The sequence below is a fragment of the Xiphophorus hellerii genome, chromosome 20, assembly GCF_003331165.1.
Source record: "Xiphophorus hellerii strain 12219 chromosome 20, Xiphophorus_hellerii-4.1, whole genome shotgun sequence".
NCBI classification, from domain to species: domain Eukaryota; kingdom Metazoa; phylum Chordata; class Actinopteri; order Cyprinodontiformes; family Poeciliidae; genus Xiphophorus; species Xiphophorus hellerii.
Window position 1 is genome coordinate 22,680,628 of NC_045691.1, and position 25,000 is coordinate 22,705,627.

Sequence of the window (25,000 nt, forward strand, 5' to 3'; positions counted from 1 at the left end):
AATTAGCTTCACTGAGTTTCCTTAAAACTACAAAGATGTTTAATCTGTTTTGTTCCTTTTGCATTGTGGTTATTACTGTCATCCCAATATTTGTTTTTCTACATTTCTCCTGGATGGAAAATGTTATCAGTGATCAATATGTAGGAAGTAACTGTGGATTGGCAGAAGTTAACTTTGGAGGGAAATGATGCTTTTTATATTTCCACAAAGAGCTAAAGAGACCCTATTTGGAAATGCATGACCTGTCACATCCAGAAACCTTTTTATGTTGCACGACCTGATTCCCTGATGTCATCGGGTGCTGCGGGGTCATTATGTGGATGGAGGCTTACACATAAACTAAGCCTGTAATCTGCAATGCGTATGTCCAGGATAAATAATGGTTCTCTCTATAGGGCTTAATCCCAGCCCAAAAGAATTGATTGTTGATTGTTGTGTGTGATTATGATGCAATCACAATTTCATTCAAATCTTATTCCTAATACGACCATCACCACCATCACCCGCTGGGTGCTTTATTGCACATGAAACAAACAGTAATGGAGGGAAAATAGTTTTTGCCAAGATGGAAAGAAAACAAAAGGAAAAGAAGAAAGCGCAGTGGGAGGAGAAATGGAAATCCTAAGGTTAACAGGAAGGGAAATGTGAGGCCAAAAATCTGTTGATGCAGCAGCTGAGTCTGTGCACATGTGTCCTTCCTCTCCTTCCTCTTCATCCTCACCCCGTGGCATCTTCTACTCTCAAAGGGTTTCTAGTGCCATCTTGTGGTAACACCTAACCACTACAAATTTATGTGCAGTAATCATCAATGTCTACATAAAGTGAGATATTTGTCTGCTGCTTTAATGTGACTCCTTGCTTGTGTTTGTCTGCGTATAGATTTTGTTTGACCAGGCTCAGAGGTCGATCAAACAGCAGCTTCATACCTTCATTAAGGAGTGAGTATCCCAGCTGTCTCCTTGTGGAGACACTTTGTTCAAGATTGTTTGAAATTTTCTCACATTTTATCACATTAAAGCCACAAATGTTACGCATTTTCCTGGGATTTTATGTAACAGAGCGAGACAAAGAAGTGTCTAATTATGCAGTGGAAGTAAAAAAAAAAAAAAAAGGGGTTTAAATTGTATCATGTATTTATTTTGGTCATTTTAACTTTTTCATACACAAGTTAAAAAAAAACAAACAGGGGAAAACAACAAAACTAATACAGAAATAGATGAGCAATATTTAAATTCCTGTTAATGGTAAGAACCTACCTACACTTTGTTATACATACAGTTTTAACTCCTCACAACAATTATTTCACACATGAATCCCTCTAACTGAAGTGCATTTGTTTAAAAATATTTGTCCTGACCTTTATTAAACAACCCATTTCCTCTTAAATCATATGTTTTCTTTATTTTCAAACCACATCTGTATACACCTTGCAAGGAGTTTATTGTAATCTTTGTACATAATCAGTGCTGTTCTGAGCTCTACTAAATCATAACATTTTAAAGTATGCAGCCCATTATTCCCAATTGATTTATTTGTAAATTCTGAAAACTATACATCATATTTTATTCACTTTGCACTCCTAATAAAGTGCCTCGTGTTTGCAATTATGACATGGCAAAAAAAAAGTGGTATTTGTACAAAATAACTGCCACAGAAACAGTTTTTTCCTCCAGGCTGTTTGTCTGATAAACACGATGGACTCCTTACAGCCAGAATAGTCAGCTACTCTGCTGTGCAACAAAATAAACATTTTGCACATCAAGCCCTTTTTTTTCTTTCTTATCAATAAAAAAGCATTGACTACCAATTTATACTTAATATCTGTACTCTACATCTATAATTGCTTGTCAATCAAAGGCTAATTCCTTATTTGTGCAAACAAACTTGGTCAACAAAGCTATTCTGTTTTTGATGCAGTGTGTATAGTTTTAAAGTTGTATTTGGGATTTTTGTGCTGCGTCTGCTTCAGGGACATCCGTAAGTTCAAGGACACCAAGAAGCAGTTTGACCGCGTGCGCGAGGACATGGAGCTGGCTCAAGTGAAGAACGCTCAGGCACCGAGGAACAAGGTGCACGAAGCAGAGGAGGCCACACAGGCGCTCATCCTCAGCCGCAAAGCCTTCAGGCACCTTGCCCTGGACTATGTGCTGCAGGTGAGACACCTCAGGTTATGTTTTCAGTATTGTCCAGTAGGTGGCACTCACACACCACGACTGCTGAGGCTTGTGTATCTGGCACAACAAATCAGATCAGATCACCTGTGTTGTTCTCAGATTCGAATCTAAATCTGCTTTTTGTTGCTGTTGTTTTTGTGCAGATTAATGTCCTTCAAGCTAAGAAGAAGTTTGAAATCCTTGATGCAGTAAGAAACTCACAGTCTGAAACATTTGCAGATGATCAGTATGTGTCCTTTCTATGGTTTTGAACATCATTTTGTGACCGTTTTGTTTTGTTCCCATGCTTCCTTAAGATGCTGTCCTTCATGCAAGCCCAGTATACTTTGTTCAGGCAAGGCTTCAACATTTTAGATGAGATTGACCCCTACATGAAAAAGCTGGCTGCACAGGTATACAGTACTCTTATTCACAACTTTCGATGTATTCTGTTGGAACTGTGGTCCAAAGCAGAGCAGTGAATTACTGTGAAGTGGGGAGAAAAATTATGTGATTTTTAAAAAGATTTTTTTATTATTATTTACAAGTGAAAATATGAACAACTATCCAGGAACGTCTTCACGGTAAAGCATGTGGGTGGCATCATGGTTTCTTCTGAAAAAATGTAGACAAGTTTTGTGTTGGTTTTATACAAGCTTCCCCAAATTTCCACATCGTAATTCAGTTACTGTGTGGAAATCTTAAAAAAACAAAAATGTTTTTTTTAGCAAGTGCAGTTAAAAAACAAAACAAAACGTAAACTTTTTTTTTTTAAGTTTAGATTAGAAAGCTGGTGAATTGATGAAAATCTGATTGCAGCTAAATACAGGACAATCTTTCAAGATTCAGTCCTTCCAGCAGGACAACAATCACAAACATACAGCCAGAGGAATCACATGGATAAATACGTATTCACATGTATGAATGGCCTAGTCAAAGTCCTGATCTAAACAAAACTTAGATGAACTGCCACACTTTTCTCACGTCTTTATTGTTAAACGTGTCGAAAACCATCACACTTTTCCTCCCCATTTACAGTTACGTACTAATTGTGTTTGTCGGCCACCTAGAGTCCAAATAAAGCATATCTGCCGTTGTTTTGGTAAATCAAAAAATTCTTCAGTTAAACTAATACTTAGTCTCTATAGATGAAAGTGGTGAATTAAAAAAAAAAAAAGAAGTGAGGCGTACTCTCCCTCTGACAGCTTCTGCTTTATGTTTCAGTTGGACCAGCTGGTGATCGACTCTGCCATGGAGAAGAGGGAGCTGGAGCACAAACATGCTCTCATCCAGCAGAGGGTGAGAAAACAACACCGCTCTGATTTTCCAGCCCACGCCCTGATATTGCATCTTTTCTTAGCGTCACATTTTTTTTCTCCTCCAAACATCTGAAGTGAAACATAAACGTCTCCAGCAATTTTTTTTTGCTGGAGAAAAAAAATTGGCAGTATTGCGTAACTGATTACACAGTTAGTGATTGCTTACTGCGTAATCTCAGTTAGCAATCACCACATTTTTGGGGGGTTAGATTTGTCGCCTTATCAGCGATTTCACTCGCAAAGTTAGTTCTTTGTTGGTTTTTATCTTTTTTTTTTTACTTTCCTTATTCCTAAGCTTGTTGGTTTGTAATGCATTCAGTTGAAGACACAAAGCAGTCTTGAAAAGATAACAAAAGACTTATCTTCAGCTGGCATCAGAGTTTTTGTTTAGCCTTCCAGAGAAACGCCAAGGTATTTTTATCATGTATTATGTGTTTTCTTTCTGGTTTCAGTGAACCATTAAAATGAATGCAGGATATTTTTTTTACCTTCGAAGTTCAAAGTAAAAGATCACAGTTGAAAAGAAAATCAAACATTTCTGTTCTAAAATCTCTCAATGAGTGAAAAGTAGCTCCTTTAGCCCAATCCGGCTCCCGCTCCATATTCAACATTCATGCACAGATGCACAAAAAAAACATCCATCTGTTAGGGAGGGCGATGCCAACTACATGCCTGTTTTTCTGCCTGACTTGGCCCTTCCCTGTGATCGATGTAGTTGCCCAGTGAAGGCATCCTGCCAGACTTGACGAGCAGCCTCGTGCTCTGCTGGCCTTTCAGCAACCTCTTCTCTTTAATTGGGTGATTTTCTGACTCACTTTAACTCTCTATGCATACTTTTGGCTTGATGAAATATGAAAAAAAAAACAAAAACAAAAAAAAACAGCCCATCAAGGAATTTTAAAAGCTGTTTCCTGGATAGACAAAAAAATGTTAGAGTAGTCTGAAAACCTTTGTTACACTGTTTATTACATTTAATGCATTCACTTTAAACACTAATATTTTATTATTCTCCGTTTTTCTTCTCCATGCTAATGTGCGGCCTTGTTCTTCCACCTCCAGACTTTGATGCAGGTGAGTGTGTAACCTTACCTAAGTGAAGCTCCAATTAGAAACTTTTATATTTAATAAAAGCGTTCTGGTTCGGCCTGAACAGTGAGGATGTCTATTTTAACTGGTTTGTGGATAATATCTGTAAATCTAGATGAAAATGGAAGTGTCCAGCATCTTTTAGCCCTTATTTTGTTCCAGATTGTGTTCTTGGTCACAGTTGATTATTTTGAAGTGAAACATTTTGGTCCTTTCAGATAACATTGTCTCTCACCAAAGATCTCTGCGACCAAAAGAAAGAAAATGCAAACAATCCTCTTTTACCTTACTAAGGTGCATAGCAATAAATTAGAATATCACTCAATATATTTCCCCAAAGTTAAGCAGTTAAAAGTTTTATATTTCAAGCATTTCATTTTGTTAATTTCAATGATTATTGCTTACAGCTAATCAAAACCCAAAGCTCAATTTCTCAGAAAATGCAAATTTCACATAAGACCAGTAAAAATCAATGGAAGACTTCTGGCTTAACAGATGTCCAGCAGACCGTCACTGACAGTCACCTTCTATACATGGGATAACATCTAATCTAAAGGTCATTGCTAAATGAGCTAGCTGTTCACAGAGTGCTGTATCCAAGCATAATTTGAGTGGAAGAAAACGCTGTGGAAGAAAAATATGCACAAGCGACAGAGATAATTACAGCCTTGAAAGGATTCTGAGGGCTCAGACTTGGACTGTAAGCGGATCAAAACACATTTGCTTTCTTGTCTTTCCCATTTAGAACAATGCCTAAGTAGAACTACAGTGAAAAAATTCTATGGATGATTTATTAAAAGTTCCTAGAAACTGTAATAAATATAAAAAGAAACTTCTACATTTTAATGTAAATTCTATTATAATTTTTCTAGGAGTCATTTGGTCTGGCACCAAAAGTTAGTAACCGAAACGTTTTCAATTTGGATTTTTACACCTACTGAAAATATTTGTCCAATATGTATGTTGAATTTTTGTCATTTTTTCAGTGTGAGATTTTGCTGCTACAGTAAAAAACGTATTTTCAGCCTTTGTTTTCCTCTTCACAAAGAGAGCAATGTTAGGACTGCAAACTTACTCTTGCAAAGCTTTATAAGAACCTAAATACGTTCAGTAAACGTAGCAGTAGAAATGAAAAACTACTACAAATCAAAATGTTTTCAGAGCTCAAAAAAAAAAAAAACAGGACAGCAGTAGGATGTTCTGGGCTGGCTCTGGTTCGAGATGCTGTCCTCAGTTAAGCTACAGGTTTGGTAATTATGGTGCCAGAAAGGTCGATTTGTTGCCAGTGATTGTGGAGATGTGAGCGCACACGATGCCAGCCTGCCTCCACTCCCTCCTTCATCCGCTGCCAGCTCCGGCCAAAGTCAACAGATGGCATCGTGAGGCGCAGCAGGGCGCTGAATGTGAGGCAGAGTGGTACAGACAGAAGACAAGCAGATAAAGAGAGATTAGGATTCAGCGCCAGCTGAGTGTGATGGAGAATGAAGCTGTGAGGAAGAGGGCGTCTTCGGTTGCCTCTCAGGGCGCCTCCCCACTAAAGTGGCTGCTTCTGTAAAGGTCTCATATTGTCTGTCAAAGGGAAGTGTAACGCAAACGGCTTTAATGTAAAGATGTTTTGCACAACAGCCTAAGGAGACATTTAGACAGATCGCCTCCCCTTTCTTCACACGTTTCCTTCAATAATATGCAAATGCGGTGCAGCCTGAGGCACAGTCATGAAGCAGCAGATTTTTTTTGAATTATAGATGCTGACGTTTTTTACTAATAGGTCTCTAAGTTACTTCAGACAACACAGTAAAAAGAAAAAAAAAAGACTCTTTGGGGAGTTAAGTTACATGTGAATGTTTCTACACCCTCTGGAAAATAGAGAAAATCTGAAAGTTTTTTGTGGTATTTTCCAAGACTGGATGAGGATAGAAAAAATAAAATAGATTTGTTTTCTTCCTTTCTTTTCACTCTCCTCCTTCAGGATCTTTCTTTCTTTCCTCATGTTGTGTCTTTTCTGCTTCAAGTCCTAGTGTCTTTCCTGTTTCTATTATATGCTTTTTTCTTAATTTCCTTTCTTCCCTGCATCCGTCCTTGTGTCTCTCTCTATAGATACACAGATATTCTTTCTGTTTGACGCCCAGTTTCTATGTGAGCAGAACTTTATTGTGTCTCCCAAGGGAACCGTTTCGTCACCCTTCCTCCACCCCATTTTTTTTTACCAGTAGAAGATTCTGGATCAGAGAAATGTTAACTGAAATAAACACAAAAGATTAAAAAGACACTCGGGTGCCAAAGAGTAAATGTCTTCTAGACGAAGTTTGTGGCAGTTCAAGCTTGAATCTGAAGCTGCACGTGATTCTAGTAGTTTTATCCTGAATCTATGCATTTCATAGCATACAATCGCTATGAAATGCAACCTCTTTGCTTACAGGTATTTAAACTCATGGAGCCATTTAATTGGACGGTTGTTTCACATTCCTAATGTCCTTTAGTGTTACTGTGATTGTGACTGACAAGAGAGGTTCTTCTGCTGCAGCAGCTTTTACGTAACACCTCAGAAAACAGCAGCAGAAGCTGCTTATTAATGTGGTGCGCTTTAATGAAGTTGTAATGAATGGCATGAATGTCACATGTAGCTCCTTATTCACCTTTGCGCAGACACACCTGTTAACTGCACCGCATGCTTATTGTACATTGCAAAAACAAAAGATCTTACCAACTATTTTTGGTCCAGTTTCTTGTGCGAATATGTCCGCACAAACACAACAAAACTAATTCACAAGTAACCGGCGAGATATAGGAGCTTGTTTTAAGTTAACAGTTCTTTAATACTGATTAAAAAAGTGCTGGTTATAAATCTACCACTAGCACAAGATATTTTTTCCATAAGTTAAAAGAATAGTTAATTATTGACACAAACAAGCTCCTATATCATGCTGAAAAGTTACTTGTGAGTTAGTTTTGTCTTATTTCAAGTGTACTGAGATATTTACACTTGGACTTTTCAGATTGGATGAAAAGTGTTTATGATTTTGAACTTGAAACTACACCAAAATCGAAATATTGTGTGTTTTTGCAGTGTATCTAAGTACCAAAATTAAAGTTAGACTGTCAGGATCTGTGTTTTTCTCTGTGTTTATTTTGAGTTTCTGTGTCTCTGAGTCTCCGTGTTGTCCTGTCTCCCCTTGATTGTTCCCAGGCGTGTCTTGTTTCCGTGATTACCCTCAGTGTATTTAACCCCACCTGTGTTCCTTGTTCCTCGTCGGGTCCTTGTCAGTTCTGTCTCATTTGGTGTCTCGTCTGTCGTTGTGTCCTCCGTTGTCCTTTCGATTCACCAGTTGCTACCGGCGTTGAGCCCTGGCTTCCGCTCAGCCATGCCGCCTGGTTGTAGGACTGTTTTGTAGTTGGAGTATTTGGATTTCTTTATTAAAACCACCATCATTTCCATTTATACCTGGGTCTCAAGCGTCTGCGTCACCACCTCCTCACCCGCACCTCATGACATAGACTCTATCAAAGACTCTACAGGGATGCATTCAATATGCATAACTCAGTCTCTGTGTTGTTAAACTGGCCGGATTCTGCAAACTAAATGGATTTCACTCTGTAGGGCCCCTCGTTCTGCAGCCTCCTTCCCTCCAGGCACTTAAGCTCTAGATTCTCGCAGGGTCTCGGCTGATTTAAGGTGGGAAGAGGGGGTCTTGCCCTGGTGCTTGGGGAGCAATAATATCAGCTTGATTTAACAGGAACAGTTTTCAGAGCTGCAGACAGATGGAAAGCTGACTCCCCTCAGAACACACCGGGCCTCGGGATTGTTGCGAGGGTTAGAGGGGAGCTTTAAATTGTGCTGCAGGGCGGAGGGGAGAAACAGGACATGCAGCAGAGAACACCCCGCTTCCCCCTCCTTTTACCCGCTGCAGTAAAATGAGATGTTTGATCTCTCTCGACGGGGTCAGCGGGGCACGAGTGTGGCAGCTGTATGGTAATGAGCTCCAGATCCACATCCACGCGGCGAAGACTGCTAGTCTGCTGGCAGGTGGCGCAGTGTGAAGGAACGGCACGAGCGTGCTGCTGCCGCCTGACAGTCTCTCATCTGGTCTTGTGTGGCTGGCACGCCTGACCACTGGGTCCTTCAGGATACATACAAACATTTGCTGCTCTGTTTATATTAGCTGACTTTGTTGTTGTTCATAATGTTGCTAGATGTCAGTTTGGCGAAAATGAAGATATTTGGCAGGCTGGACTTTTTGCTGGTGAGGATCATTTCTGATTGTTTCTATTAGAGCTTTTGTTTGTTGCATTTTCATTACTCTGCATGATGATGCAACTGAGGTTTTCCAATCATACTCGGTAGAGAACTTAATATTTAAACTGTCATGTTTTTGCACATCCCTCTGATTATGAATAGGAATCAGAGGAAAATGTACGTTTTGTTGGTGGTTTTATGTATATATAAAACCTTTTTTTGCTTTTCTCTGCAGTTGCCTTTCGGTATGTGCCGTGTTTTCCAAAAATGTTGGTACCTTTTGAATTTTTTCAAATTTCAGGACAGTACAACCACAAACCTCAGGAAAACAATCCAAGGTGCAGCATCTTTCAGGCATTGCTTTGTTGAACCAGCTTTTGCTGCAAGTGTTTTGGGGTATTTCTCCAGCAGCCTGGCACATGGAGAATTTTTTTTGGCCATTCTTTTTTTTTTTTTTTGCAAATATACTATATCTAGACATATTGGATGAAAAATATTTATGATCTGCAAATTTCACATATTTGCCACAGATTCACATTTAGATTTAGGTCTGGACTTTGTCTAGGCCTTTCTATCACTTGCAAATGATTTGATCTAAGCCATCAGGAAGGTGAACCATCCCATTTTATTTTAAACATCCTCACAGCATAATGCTGCCACCACCACCTCACACCGTGCGGATGGTGCATTCAGGGTGGTGTGCAGTGTTGGTGTTCTGCTGTACAATGTGTTTTACCTGAATGCTTCTTCTGAGATTAAATCACAGACATTTTTTAGTAATCAAGTGACTTCTGAAGGCCTTTGGTTGTGCTGTATTATATTTTGAGCTATCGAAATGAAGGAGACAGGATTCCAAGACATGCCACAGTTATTTTGGAAGCCATGTATTGTATCATTTTTCATTCGATTAGCAATTATGTACTGCTCTACCATATAAAATCACCCCAAACATGCATTGTAGCTTGTTGTGGTAACAGGACAAATGTGGAAAGTATCTAGAAGTGTGAATTCTTTTGCGAGACACTACATTCATTGCGCTTGAAAATTGTACACAGCCTACTTCCAAATGCCTCAACAAAACGACAAATATTATATTACCTTCCTCATTTGAGCCTTGATTTTTGGTGCTGATTAAAATCAATCAACTGGAATTGATACTTGTGCGGACACTGTGTAGGCGTGTGCGGGGGGTGGGCGTGTGTGTGTCTGTCTGTGCCCAACCTGCCATATGCTCAGTGTTACCTTACCGGTGAACAGAAGCTGTCTAACCGAAGTGAAACATAATCACAGTCTATGTAAAATGATAGCATGTTTTTTTTAATCACGCTCAGCAACTGTCATCTGTTTCTCAGACCTTTGTAAAGACAGACAAATGTTGTTAGCAGAGCTCCAGATGTGATCCTTGCCATGCCACCGCTATCTGCTGTAATTTGATTCAAACAGGCTGCACAACAATATCACAATTAAATAAGGTAGTGTGAATCTGAGAGTTTAAACCTGCAGTTTTCTATGGTTTAAATATTCCATGGTTTAAACATCCTGGCTGAGAAAGTGACTTACCGACCTCATGAGAGACTTTGTTTTACTACTGATCACCAATCTAATTGGTCTCTGTCTTCACATTAAAAGCTCGATGAAAGAAAGCCAGACCTCAACGTTTTTTTCACATGTTCCATGTGCAGGATTTTTCCTACGATGATCCCAAGCTTGAATTCAATGTGGACGCACCCAATGGGGTCGTCATGGAGGGCTATCTGTTCAAGAGAGCCAGCAATGCTTTCAAAACTTGGAACAGGTGAGGAACCAAACAATACAATACGACACTTATGAATATCTACAGTCATGGTTCTATAATAGTTTGGAAAATGATTTTTTTTTTTCTGGATCAGGGTGGAAAAAGAAAGTAGAATATGAAAAACTATCCAGACTTTTAGATTGTGTGAATGTTGTGTCCTTCCTTGGTTCCTTATTTCCTCTTTTCCTGCCTTCCTTTTTTCCTATGTCCTTTAGTTTTCCCTTCTGTATCCATTATTTTTGTGCATCCTACATCCTTTTCTTCCCTTTGTCTTTCCTTCTTTCTGTCATTTCTTTCCTTCATTACATAACAAATTTCTCTGTGTCCTTTCTTATTTGTGTTCTTTCTACCTAGTGGTCTTCCTTCATTAAGTTCTTTCTTTTCATTTCTGTCTTTTCTTTAATGTCTACTTTTTGCTTTCGTCCTTTCTTTCTTTGGTTTTTGAATGTTCAATTTTCATAGTGAAATGATTTTTTTTTTTTTAAACTTTGAAAATCTAAATCTTTTTTTAATTGGAAAATCACATTTGTTGCATTTTGCTTCCATCAGACGGTGGTTTTCAATCCAAAACAGCCAGCTGGTCTACCAAAAAAAACTCAAGGTAAAAGTAGCTTTTGTTCTTGAACTAATTTCATTTTAAAAAATATTTCCCTTGCGCAACAAAACCAATAAGTTGCTTCCAGAAATTCATTTTTATTAGTCATTTGGCAAGGAATGGAGGATTGCTGCACTGACTTGCCTGAGAAGTCGAACCTGCTTTCTGTAGTTTGTGGTTTCTGTGATACTCTTTTCCTAAAACAACAGGATTCTCTGACGGTGGTGGTTGAGGATCTGAGGCTGTGCTCAGTCAAACCATGTGAAGATAATGAGAGGAGATTCTGCTTTGAGGTGGTTTCGCCCACAAAGTAAGTGTGTTAGTATGTGTCAAACAAAAGCAGTTCTCTGTGGTATAAACACAGCTGGTGCTGCTTAGATTCCCTTTCTGCTTCTAATTAGCTTTCCATTAAGATGAAGCTAATTAACTTTGATGCTAATACACACAAGGACCCAAAACAATATGCTTTCCAATCATTACATAAAAAAGAAATGTAATGTGGAAGAAGCAGCAGCATAATGTGACGTTTTAGAAGTGAACAAGAACAAATGTCGTTTGCTTTTCGTTCTGCACTATGTGTCTCACAATTTGTCTCATTTAGTAAGATACAAACTCTGTGCAAATAAACATTTTATTCCTGCAGCTTCTGCTACAGATTAAAAACATGGTGGCATTTTTTAATTTTGAGGTTGTGGTTTATGAAAAACTTTCAAACTTGGAATTTTAACTTCAAGGTATCTTCTACGTTATTCTAAGCTAAAAGTTGAACAGATGTCTGAGTGAAACTATACACAATTAATCCTTCAACAATCAATGTCCTTCAACATGCTGTGCCAAGTGGATATTCTTATGTGTATAGGAATATACATTATTCAGTAACATTTTATGTGAAGACTGACATGACGCTGTCATTAACACCTATCATGAATAAAGTGTTTACAACAGTTGTCATTAAGTGTCATTTGGTAAATAATCACACAGGTTGAAACTTTAAATGCAACGTTGCACTAAACCTTGCAGTCTTATACTCAGTCCTTCAAAGTGTTACCGTTTAATTCTTTTTACTTTCTTTTTTGTTGGCTTCATGAGAAACAAAACAAACGGCCTTTTTCAATGAGATGATTCTTAAACATAGTTTTTAATTAGGTGTTATTTGTGGCCAAAATATCAGCCACTGTGAGTCAAGCATAAACTATTTACTCGTAGTATTTTTTTCATATTTCTTTACTACAGGTAGTTGTCTCATAGCAGGCTGTGTCATAATTTAAATGGGCTATCACTATTCACAGCAATCAAATAAGGCATGTTTTATGATTTGCTGTGTGCAGGAGCTGCATGATGCAAGCAGAGTCTGAGAAGCTGCGGCAGGCTTGGATCCAGGCGGTCCAGGCAAGCATCGCTTCTGCTTACAAAGACATCGGCGACAACTATTACATTGAGGTACAGCCCAGAATCAGAAAGCAACCAAATACAAAAAAAAAAAATCTGTTTATTTCAAATCATTTCTGAAATGTAAGCAAATCTGAACATTTGCCTTGTTCTGCAGCGTTTGGACCGGACGGCTTCACCGTCCACCAGCAGCATCGACTCTGCCAGCGAGCCCCGAGACAGGGGGGAGAGGGCGGACAAGGCGTGCCGGGGCGGCGGAGAGTCTCTCCTGCAGCGGGTGCAGAGCCTGCCGGGCAACGAGCTGTGCAGCGACTGCAGCCAGGCGGCGCCATGCTGGGCTTCAATCAACCTGGGCGTGCTGCTTTGCATCGAGTGCTCGGGGATCCACAGGTATTTGCATGTTTGAGGAATCTTGCATATGCATGTTAACATACTCCAAACCAGATTTTCTAGTTAGCTGTTGCTCTTCCGAATTCTTCCTGATAGTAAAACCAACATCACACGATGGAAAAAAAAATCTTTGCAGACATCCTGTGTTGTTTTATTCTGCTTTATTTTACCTTCCATAAAAATAAAAATGTTTAAGTGTCAATCCCTTAACACTTTAATTTTTCCAACATTTCACTTGTAAAAGCACAGGGGTATTATGGTACTTAAACGAATATATTTTATTAAAGATAATGAACCAGGGCACACTGTTGCAATCTACAGTTGTCAGGAGCAGTAACTGCATTTTAAAACACTTCCATCCGTGTTAAATATAAAAACTGAGATTTTCACAAAGATTCTCCCACAGTGTAGGCAATCTTTAAAGGACTTTGACATATGCCACTCCAGGCAGTTTAAAAAAAAAGTGGGGTAAGTTAAAAATATAGAAAGAAAAACATTATGCGCTTTATTGCATCTCTTTCCCTTTTTCTATTTACAGGAGTTTAGGCGTCCATTTCTCTAAAGTGCGCTCGCTGACGCTGGACTCGTGGGAGCCAGAATTACTCAAGGTGCATCTCTCTCACCAGTTTCCCCACAGCTTGTTCTGCATGTCCAGCATTCTTTCTTCCCAGTGGTGTTGCAATATTAATTGACACCAGCATATTGCCACACTGCTACATTTTTAATTACTCCTTTTAAATGTATTTTTCCTGTCAACTTTGCCCCTGTGTTTTTCTCTCTTTGCTTGCAGCTCATGTGTGAGTTGGGAAACACTGTGATCAACAACATTTACGAGGGAGCCTGCGAGGAACTGGGAGTTAAAAAACCGGGACCGTCTAGCTCGAGGTACAGCTAGCTCCAGCGAGAAAGTTTGACTAGAAAATTAGAATGAACAGTTATTTTGTTGATGCATATTTTTTGGTCACGATTTTCTGACCCAATACAGATGGTCATGGAAGACCAAGGAGGTTCCCGTATCCAACTCCAGTTCAAAATATCATTAAAATCTATGCTATGTATCGGTAATAATACAGCTAGTGGTTCAGATTTCAGTATTTTCAGCTCTTTGTCCTGCAATAAAAGTCCACAAAACATTTTTTCTGTTTATTTTTATACATTTAAAATAATAGCAATGTGTCACTATGCGTCAAAGGAAGATGGAAAGATGACATATTGATAGAAAATAAAATTTGATCGGAAATTGTTTTACTCTGTGCCCGAGATGATATTTACTTGTCTCCCTCTAGGCAGGAGAAAGAGGCCTGGATCAAGTTTAAATATGTTGAGAAACGCTTCCTGAAGAAGCTGAGTGGGAGTGAGGCACTGGTGGAAGGCGAGAGGAAGTCCCGCCCCTGGATGGTGAAGAAATGCCAGCGGCACAGCAGCTCTGTGCGGGCCCCCAACAAGGCGCGCAGGAAGTACCACCGCTACGAGCCTGGCAGCGCCTCACCCGCCAACCTCACAGCAGGTCGGTGAAGAGGTTAAAATATCCGTCATCACAAGCATGAAGCAAAATCTATCTATTTTTCAATTGTTTGTATTTTAATCAGCCGCTGCAGCAAAATTTCGACGGGACTCCTTGTTCTGCCCAGACGAGCTGGACTCACTGTTTTCCTACTTTGACACCGGCTCTGGTCCTCGCAGTAAGTCCACAACTTGGATAATAACGTAGAGAGAAGAAAATTTCCGTTTCTTGCTTACATTGACTATAGTGATTTTGGCGATTCGGTTCCAGCGTGATGTTTGTGTTTGCTTAGAAAAGGGAAATTGTGCGTGTGTAATGATTAACGTGTCCGTGGCTTGGCGATGCTTGGCCCTGCAGGTCTCAGCAGCGACAGCGGCCTGGGAGGAAGCACAGACGGCAGCACCGACATCCTTGTGTTTGGCAGTGTGACGGAGGAAGGTAAAACGAGTCCACCTGTAATTAGGATTTCTATTTAAGAACTATAATTAAAGGAGAAATTAAAAAAAACAATTCTAGCCTTCCTGCTGTCAGTGTTCATTCTTTATCTTATGCGCAAAGCGAATGTAATGTTTGTGTGAGAGAGTAATTAGTTAAAAACAAATCAATATAGAGTTGACTTTCTAAACTAGCTTTTAGTGTTTTATAGCTGCATAGCAGTTCTTACAAATGGTGTGTTCACTGGTCAGAAAAACATCTAGTATTTTTTTTTACTTTCTGGTTGATGGTCAAGACTGATAAAGGTAAGGTAAATTCATTTATATGGCACATTTCAAGGCAATTCAAAGGGCTTTACATGAATTAGAAGGAAATGCAACAAAACAGCAAACCAAAGGAAAGAGCAAAAGAAGAAAAAAAACAAAACCAAAAGTAAGATAAAGATAAAATATAAGATAAAGCTGAAAAAGAGCCGAATCACTGATCAGTGTTTTTTCGAGCATCTAGAAGAGTAAAGGGGAGCTTGAACACTCCATTTATTTTGTGTTTTATAAGATAAAAATTTTAACTGCATTATTCGTTTGCTCACTAGCAGAAGAGGAGTCGGAGGAGTCCTCCAGTGGGGAAGTGGAGATCGAACAGGAGGGGTCTTCGGATCCCGAGGATCCCAGGGAGTTGCATCCTGGGGCGATGCTCTATCGCTCCTCTCGTCTCCACAATTTGCCCCTCATGGCAGAGGCACTGGCGCACGGTGCTGATGTGCACGCTACCAACGAAGAAGAGGAGGGAAAAACAGCTCTCATACAGGCTGTGGTCGGGGTGAGAGGCTTTTTGGTCTGTCTGCAGGCTTAGTGTTAATATAAACCTGCATAAATATATTTTTAGTTGGCATCATGCCTCAGATAAATTTAATGTCACATCTCTTCCTTCTTCCTCACAGTAGACACTGTGATTTAAATGGAAGACGGTGCAACACCTGTTGTGTTTGGTCCGGTAACGCCTCACAGTTATCAAGCAGATGTGTTTTGTGATTTTTAGGTGCCAATATCATCATTTCTCATTTGAAATGTCCATGACTAAACAGGGTTCCTACATAGTTCTGAAAAATTTGTAAATGGAATTTATTTTTATAGGGTTTTTTTTATTCTGCATAAATATGAAAAACTGAAAATTAAGTCAAGAAAGAGATTTGGCTTTTCATGCTTTGTTCTATTTCCTATCATATAAAAATATAAATTTCTAAAACAATAATAAAAAATTTTAGCTTTTTACATTCGTTTTTATTTGATAGCAGCTTTTATCTTAGATTTTATTACATCACAAAATGAGTTTCGCTTTTAATTCAGGTATAACTGTGAGTCATTTGCGTCGTTTTTATGGGTCCAGACAACTGGAAATTTTGTTATAAAAATTTCCACAACTACTTTACTTGCCAGAACATGAATAGTTGAAATGTAATTGTTTCTATTATCATTTTTATTGCAGATCACAAACTGAATTTAAACATGTTTTGACAAACTTCACTTGCATCAGTATGTGTTTACTATGTTACAAAGAGCATGACTTCCCCTCCCTTTTTTTGCTCTGGGATCAAATACTGTTTAAAGTCAGGCTTCGTGTATGTTAGCTAATAAGTGGTTAGCTTCCACAAAGTGAATGACATCTCTGTCTGATTCTCTTCCAGGGATCTTTGATCGCTTGTGAGTTCTTGCTACAGAACGGAGCTGATGTGAACCAGAGAGACATGAGAGGCAGGGGCCCGCTTCACCACGCTACCTACATGGGCCACACCGGGTGAGAGGCTTTCAGAGGAATAGCTACCTATCTATCACCAACCAGTGTGTGTAATAAGAAGACTGTGATTTAAAAGAAATTTCTGATGGCTTTCAGGAAATACTTAAGTTTCCAAAAACTAGTCAGTGGCACATGACGTGGTGTTTGTTGTTGTTGTTCGTGAAAATTTTTCTTCAGGCTACATTTCCGTCATGAGATTCAAAACTTTCCAGTTGGGTACTTCTTCAGTGAGGCAATACTATCTATAACATCAACAGGACCAAAGTCAGCATGTCACACTTGAGCCCTGAATCATAAGCCTGTCAGTTGGCTTAGTCATTGTCTCTCATGATCTTGCATCATTTTGGCAAGTATGAAATGTTTGGATACATTTAAAAGAAAGAGGATGGATAAAATATATTCACAGACAAATCGGTTGCCATGCTTGTTCCATTGTTCCTTGTTCCATGTGTTTGGAATGATGAGCTTCTTGTCCCTTTCTGTCTCTGTTGTACAGACAGGTGTGTTTGTTTCTGAAGAGAGGAGCATCGCAGACGGAAGTGGACGAGCAGGGTAATGACCCCCTCAGCATCGCTGTTCAGGCTGCCAACGCAGACATCGTCACGCTGTAAGGAATCACAATTATCACGTGCTTTATTAATAATCACCCTGCTGTTACTGTCTGAATTATTCACGGGGTTTTCCAACCAAACCTGCTCTGTAGCTAAACTGGTGACAGAACTTTGAGTTTCCACACTAAGACACTGACTCACTGAAAAGCTGAATATATCTCCGCACCAAATACATAACTTAGAAGTATGACTTAGAAGCAGTAGTAGAAAGAACTGCCTTCCTTGCAATAAACTTCTCTGCCAAAATTCAAAATACAGGACTCTTTTATTGAAAAACTGGTTTAACTGGTTCTTTTATTGGAGCTGTTAGGACAAGTCTTGAGCACCAGTGAATGAGTTTCCACCATTGGAGCAAAAAAGATTAATTTAACACTGTGATTGAATTTGCAATAAATTGAGCATCTTTACTCATCAGTTTTAATAGTTTTCTATAAGAATCCTCTACGTAATCAAAAACACTACTACACAATCACATTAGCAATGGGTAGTTAAATATGTTTAAAATCATAAGAACTGATTTTTATCTTAGTAACAATTAGCTTTTCAAGTTTTTTTCCCCCGCAAATGATTCCTTAAGTCTGTCAGTAACTTTCAATTGATTTGATATTATATTTAACCTTAAACTGCTGTATGAGATATTACCAGAGCTATATAAATCAGTATGTTATATTTTTAGCAGCAGCAGGAATAATTGTTGCTTTTAAATGAAACCAGTTTGATCATTTATTGTACTTTTAGCTTTAGGTTTCTGTGTAATTACAGTGAATCTGTGGTATTTTTCCTATAGGCTACACCGTTAAAATCAAATTTCTGCTCAAGCCTTCCTGCATGCTACAACATATATCATCACCAATCATTTCCTCCCTTTGTGTCTATTTGCACTTGCTCTTAATCTGTTTTTAACCCATTTATTTCACCCCTTCATCTCTTTCTGCCCCTCTACTCCTCCTCTTTTCCTCCTGCAGGTTGCGACTGGCGCGGATGAACGAGGAGATGCGCGAGGCGGAGGCTCCACTGGGTCAACCAGGTCAATATCCAAGCAGCAGCCCCACTGAGCAGCAGTATAGGAAGTGCATCCAGGAATTCATCTGCCTCAACATAGACGAGAGCTAGTGGTCCCTTCCTTACCCGGGAGCATAAACTCTTTTTTTTTTCATCCAGACTGAGAGCCGATTGGGTTGAAGTTGCCCCTAGACATTGATCTCAAGTCAACTGTAGATCTAGATCTTACAGGCAACTTCTTGCCAACGGGGTGACTGAGTGGGCGAGACCCCTGATGGAGCTGTCTAACTCTACTGACTATATAGTCACCTTCTCCATTTTCCTGCATCACTGCTAAGTCTCTGCTTGTTATTTCTTGGCACCACTCATGCTGTTGCTGACTACATTACATACACTTAAACTAACTTCTGCTTTTTGGCGTTGTACTAACAGGGTTAATCTTCTAAGTTCACCGAACGCTGCGCGCTCTGTGTTGATTTCTGGCCCTCACCTCTTGGGGATCTAGCTGCGTTAATCTTCCACATTCTCTATCTATACAGACCATCTGCGTGACATCCCATTCGCCCATCTCTTCTTTAACAGAGATGTGACTATAATCGTATTTAGAGGACTAGAAACTGTGTACTGTGGCATGAGGTTACAAATGGTATCTGTTCAACTACTAAAAAAAGAAAAATAACAACTGAGAAGCTACATCGGAGGTGCCAGGGTAGTTTACTGTGACAAAAAAAAAAGATACTGAAGAGCTTGTGGAGAAGAGTCCTTGGTCTGCTGTGTAAGATACGATGTGATATGAAGAGTGAGTGAACAGGAGAGCAAGAGTTAAATGTGTTTTTTTTATATATATATATTATTAAAAGAAAAAAAATAAACTGTGCACTTTTCCCATAATAAAGTATTATTTTTTGTTTGTTTTACATTGTTCATGTCTAGATTATGTCTATGTGAGTGTTTTTTTTTTTTATTTATCATACCAGAGAACCAGTGCAATTCATCCTGGAATGCAGTTCCTGTCTGCATATATATAATGATTGTCATTTTAATCCCAAAGCTCCGAACTTATGGGAGAAGATAGGGAATAGCCTTAATTTGCAGTTAATAAACTCACTGATATCTCGGACACGATGCTTTTTGCTAAATTGCACAAGCTTTTGAATTGAAATTCTGTTTAACTGAAACTGCAGCCATTAATTTGCTGACTTGTAAAGTACATGAGCCAACAAACCAGAGCAGGAAGCTTACAGTGCACTTGCACAGCGCCATGCATAAGTAGTTATACTCCTCGACCTCTTTCTTGCGTTGTGATGTTACAACAACGAACATCAAACTACTTAATTGGGATTTTATGTGATGGACCAAAACATCTTGCATGTTTGGAAAGGGAAGGAAAATGTCACATCAAGTGTTTTTTTGTTGTTGTTGTTTTTTGTTACAAATAAAATATTAAAGATGTGGCATGCAGTTGTATTCAGCTCTAACTCAATACTTTGCAAAACTAACTTTCGCTGCAGTTACATCTTTGGTTTTATGTTGTTACCAACTTTCCAAAACAGCTCAAACTTAGTCTGTGAACATCAGTTTTCAAGTCTTACTGTAGATTCCCCAATCAGATATGACCTTTGACATGGCCATTCTAACTCGTGAATATACGTTTTTCAAACCTCCACATTGTAGCTCTGGCTACATGTTTAAGGAAGATGAACGTTCTCCAGTTTTAACTCTTTACGACCTGTAACATTTTTTTCTTCCAAGTTCGCCCTGTATTTAGCTCCTTCTATCTTCCCATTGACTCTGACTAGCTTCCATGTCCCTGCTGAAAAAAACGTATGCCCACAGCATGATGCTGCCATCACCATGCAGTAGAATTGGTGCATTTAGGGTGGTTTTTAGTGTTTGGCACTGTGTGTAGGGGTCTAATTTGGTCTCTATTTTGCACCATCTTCCATATACAGTATGGTGTGTGGGGAAACTGAAGTTAGGGCTTCATTTGGCTAGGGATTCCTTCGTGGCATTTCTCAAGATTTGTAGAGTGGACAAGTTACATCTCAGATTCTGCGACTAGAACTGTGGAGCTCTTTCAAAGAACAGCTTAGTATTTAGACTGAGAATAAAGTACTTGCTGGTGTATTTACAGCACAAATTAGATGACTTCTGAAGAAAATAGGTTTCTTGGATTTCATTCAATGGGGCTGAATACAAATGTACCCCACTCTTTTCTGATTTTTATTTGTGAGAAAAAAGTTTCAATCGTTCTTTTCCATCCAATTCCCAGACACATGCCGCCTTGCGTTGGTTTGTCTCAAACAATGGAAGGTTTTAACACGTATAAATACTGTTGCAAAGCACTGTATCTTCACTTCCATTTCCATTTCACCTTCTTCCGTTTAATACCATGTATTGAAGACGAGTGACTCGAGAGACTGTATATGAAAAGACCTCCAACTTCCTGTAAATACTCATGTATATTAACCTATGTGAGGGGATAACAGAGCACCTTGTGTGGTCAAAGGATCTGTGTGTCTGGCTTCCCTTCCAGGTCAGTACTTATGATATTCTATGTATGCTTTTACCAGAATTACTATTTGGGGGAGCTCAGCATCGTTTGCATTCTAATGCATGATGAACAAATTTTCTTTTGATAATTTGATGACTTTGTACGGTGCAGTCCTGTGGAATGAGCATGTACCACCGTGAGAGCCCACTGGTCTCTGGTGTCCTTTCTGCACATCTGTGCCATTCCTCCATCCACAGCTTTGAGGCTGTGGCCTCTGTATCTCTGTATCACAGTTGTTTCTTTCTCCATTTTCTACAGCTGTGCTTTTATTTTCCTCTGCCAAAGACTTTTATAAAGGGAACGTGTAGATACAGAGTAGTCCTGCCTTGCTCTGTGAAGCAGCAGAGAGGTAGAAAACACTGTCGGTGTCCTCTGAACGAGGTTCCAGAGAAGTCCTGATAGATGCAATAGTTGAGTGTACTTTGAGTAGAACCAGGCTTAATGGGCGATGTGAACCTACTGTGACCAAACCGTCAAGGGCCGCCGCCGCCTTCAAGGAAGTATTAAATGTTTTATGTATATTTGTGTGTATTTACTTAAGAGTGGTTCAAGGTACTGTCGAAAGGAAATGTACTGTAAATAATTTGGGTGTGTATTTTATCTTGATGCCAGCTGGCTGCCTCTCAGCATTCTAACACAGAATCTGATTAACTGATGATGTTTTATGTTTGTCTTTGTATTGTGTGTAAAAAAAAAAAAAAAAAAAAGACACATGTCAGACGGAAATCACTTCTAAAGTACTTGGAGGCATTCTTCTGATTCCTTACATTTGAATATTTTAGGAATACTTCTTGTCTTTAGAAGCACTAAGGGGAAAAAAACAATGCAAATAAACCTGAAATTCCTGAGAAACTAACCCATGCTTCCTGCTTCTTGCTCCCATTGTTGTTTCGCAACATCCTCCCAGCATGACAATTTCATAAATATTGTGGTTGGAATTGCAGTTTATATCTTAGTACTATTTTTTTAGCAATTAAAGGTGTTGGGAGAATGTTTCTTTTTTTTTCAATCAGATCTTGCCTGAGTGTGTGTGTGGCGTTGTTTCTTTATTATGGTAAATTGTTTACATCACTTGACTTATTCAAAGAAATAAAATTCCCTCTAAACTGTGTAAACTCACCCCACAATTGCTGCCAGGAAAATATGCTTTCAAGTATAACAAGTACAAATGAAACTAAGAAAAGACTATAAAGCATTTTTATTTGGAAACAAAAAAAGTTGAACCTGAAAAACTAAAGATGAATGTCAAGTTTTAATCCGAACTCTGAAAACACAACAAATTGATTTAAAATAGAAAGAAATGTGGCTAAAGTTTACTCCAGTAAGATTTTTTTTGTTGTTGTTGCTTGGTGGATTTTATGTTTGTTTGAAACTGAAAGAAACTTGAGCATCACTTAGTACTTTTTAATTTATTGTTTGTTTCTCACATTTGAAGACCAAATCTCAACACTCTGATTCTAATTTTATTTTTTTCTGTTTAAAATGTTCTTAATTTCCTTTAGTTATCTACGGTAATACTTTTAGGCTTTATTTAGCGCCATGCACATAACTGAAAAATATATCTCACGAATGACTAATTTTTCATCTTACACCAAAAAGGTAACACTTGTCCATGTGTGGAAATAACCCATGACTGACATGTCATTGCTTCTGTTGCCACAGGGGTTTCCACAGGCAGCAGGAAAGATAAACACAAGGACGTTCGGGATAGAGTGAGTGAAGCAACCTGGGCCGTCTGAGTGGGATCTTTCTTTCTGATCTGGTGATTGGGGGGTGATTCTTCAGATCCCTTGGTTTGCAGCTCCTTTACCTGAGCATTTCTTTATGGAGAGTCTTTGGAGTGCTTCGCAAATCCATTCATGTTCTGCAGACTTTTTCACATTTTGTCAGATTATATCCACAAATATTGGTAGGTTATTTTAGATGGGCATTGGCTTCTTTTGCAGCATTTAAACAGTTGTCCTTCCACAATTACTATTTTTTTTTTAAGCAAAATTAATCTTCTGACCAACTCTGATCAACTTCCCATTAACTGTCAAAGAATTGGATCCCTGCAGCATGATGGTGCTACTACCATGTTTCATGGATGAAATATGGGCTCATCTGGGCTTTCTTTCAACAAAACCTTTCTTCTTGTATTACTTTCACAAAAAGGACTCTTTTTACTTATTTTTGAAGGGGACTGATTGCACAGTTACTTAAGGGAAGCACCTGCTCCTCTGAGTCATTCCCACTTTTGGATTTTTTTTTTTTTTGTGTAAAAAACATCAAAGTGGCCTTTTACTTACACTTTACAAATATATACCACTTTAATTTAAAAAATGTAAGTTTGTTGTTGAAATGTGACAAGATGTGAAAAAAGCAGCATGAATTTTGCATTGCACTTTATAAGGCTAGTAAGTGCACCCAGTCCGACCTTTACTTGGAATCACAGAGAGAAATCTTTATCGTTACCAAGCTAAAGTAGATCAGAATGTTCCAGCATTAAACTGAAATATTATGTCATTCACCCATAAAATGTGAAATATGAAATGTGAAATCACGTCTGATTTTAGGTCTAACTCAATCAGAATGGCACAAACATTTAGGTCACTGGTAAGTAAGAAAGAGCAGAATGAGAACTTCTCATGTGAAATTAATTGAACTGTTGATAAAAGAAGTATAGGAGTGACTAACTGCACGTTTCTCTGTAGCTCTACATTTGCTAAAACATGAAACTTGTATGTAAGATGGAAGGCAAACTACATTTCATTATGCTCTGTGGGTTTTTCTCTTTAGGTGGTCATAAAGGTTTTTGGGGATTTCCTCCTGAATTCTGAAAAGAGGTTCTGAAAAAAATGTGTTTAGATCTCCATGGTGTCGCATTGATTTCAATATTCCTTTTCCAGGTGACATCTCCAGTGCTGATGTCTTTCGCGAGTTTTCTGTCCTCGCGTCTCTCCAGCCCGAGAAGCTGAGGAGAAGAAGCATACAATTCAGCCTTTATCAGAAGCTACAGTGACCGACAGACCACCGCTTCGTTGCCCATTCTTTAGTCAATATGTGTTATAATAAAAGCAGTTGTACTGCATGTTTCATATTACTTAAATTGCTTGAAAGGCTTAACCTTCGTTACTTGACTCCTGCTTTTCTAGTAAGATAGCTCATCATTTAAAGGACTCAGGAGGCAATAAATCTAGCTTCTGCACAGTACTCTGCACTCTCAGTATATGGAATTGCATCTCTAATCTTTGGCATATCACTTCCTATATTAATTTATTTATTTTTTCCTTTGTTTTGAAAATGAATTAGCACACTAATGAAATGGGTGTGGATTTTTTTTCTTTTGTTGTCAGCAATGAGTTAAGCTGGTGCTCAAACGTGATGAGAAATGACTGTTGTCTCGTACTTTAAAGAAAAAACAATGGTGAAGGAAGCCATGATTCAGCTTTGCATTTTTTCTCGATGAGATTAAGTTTGGGTGTTGGTCATGCCAAAGTCTCAAGTTTATCCCAATGAATTGGAATAATAATAAAAAGTTTATTTATTTCAGTAATTCAAAAATGGTGATGATTATGATGATGATGGCTTACAGATAAAGAAAACCCAAAATTCAGTTTCTCTGTTGATTAGAATAAAATCATAAAATGAACAAAAAGCTGTTTAAGTGTGAGTCAACTGAAAAGTTTGTCTATATCAGCTTGTGTCTCTGCTGATGCCAGGTTGCTTTGATAATGGCCTTCAAACTATCTCCATTGTTGGGTCTGGTGTTTCTCATCTTCCTCTCAGCAAGTCTTTATCAACTCTCTCTGGTCTTTTAGTGCATTTACCAATGTAGGTAGATGTCCATTCCTCCTGGAAAATTAAAACATCTCCGAAGCATGAAGTGCTCTTAAATTTCCTGATTTGTTGGCTGCATTGATTACGCTTAGCATTCCTTTAATATGCTATAAATAAGAATAAATCCTGCAAGTCAGTTACTCAATACAATTTGCTTTATTTGATTGAATAGAAAACTTTTTTAACCAATTAGAATTACAAACTGAACATAACTGGATTGTTGACTCTATTTATCTCTCCAACTCTCTCGTTTTCTTTCTATCTCTAACTGTTGAATTGAACCCCCACATCTTCAGTAATGATGTTTTGTGTAAGATGTA

At 38.6% G+C, this 25,000-nt stretch overlaps 1 protein-coding gene across 5 annotated transcripts in view; it reads left to right on the forward strand.

The window, feature by feature from the left end:
- The window catches only part of LOC116710476 (arf-GAP with coiled-coil, ANK repeat and PH domain-containing protein 3-like), a 58,046-nt gene extending 33,221 nt beyond the window's left edge, over positions 1-24,825 (forward strand). The window contains exons 5-26 of one of the 5 annotated variants that reach the window (XM_032549544.1): positions 880-938; positions 1,970-2,153; positions 2,318-2,362; positions 2,471-2,566; positions 3,378-3,452; positions 4,532-4,543; positions 10,475-10,587; positions 11,137-11,188; positions 11,392-11,492; positions 12,511-12,622; positions 12,729-12,961; positions 13,500-13,569; positions 13,752-13,846; positions 14,248-14,468; positions 14,551-14,643; positions 14,814-14,903; positions 15,493-15,719; positions 16,585-16,694; positions 17,191-17,301; positions 18,271-18,332; positions 22,524-22,573; positions 23,750-24,825. In XM_032549544.1, coding sequence (XP_032405435.1) covers positions 880-938; positions 1,970-2,153; positions 2,318-2,362; positions 2,471-2,566; positions 3,378-3,452; positions 4,532-4,543; positions 10,475-10,587; positions 11,137-11,188; positions 11,392-11,492; positions 12,511-12,622; positions 12,729-12,961; positions 13,500-13,569; positions 13,752-13,846; positions 14,248-14,468; positions 14,551-14,643; positions 14,814-14,903; positions 15,493-15,719; positions 16,585-16,694; positions 17,191-17,301; positions 18,271-18,332; positions 22,524-22,573; positions 23,750-23,818 — 2,280 coding nt within the window. In that variant the 3' untranslated portion in view covers positions 23,819-24,825. Of the gene's footprint in view, positions 1-879; positions 939-1,969; positions 2,154-2,317; positions 2,363-2,470; positions 2,567-3,377; positions 3,453-4,531; positions 4,544-10,474; positions 10,588-11,136; positions 11,189-11,391; positions 11,493-12,510; positions 12,623-12,728; positions 12,962-13,499; positions 13,570-13,751; positions 13,847-14,247; positions 14,469-14,550; positions 14,644-14,813; positions 14,904-15,492; positions 15,720-16,584; positions 16,695-17,190; positions 17,302-18,270; positions 21,718-22,523; positions 22,574-23,749 lie in introns of those variants that run through there. The other 4 variants (XM_032549546.1, XM_032549545.1, XM_032549548.1 and 1 more) reach the window with 4 other exon arrangements.
- Positions 24,826-25,000: the final 175 nt, after the last annotated feature.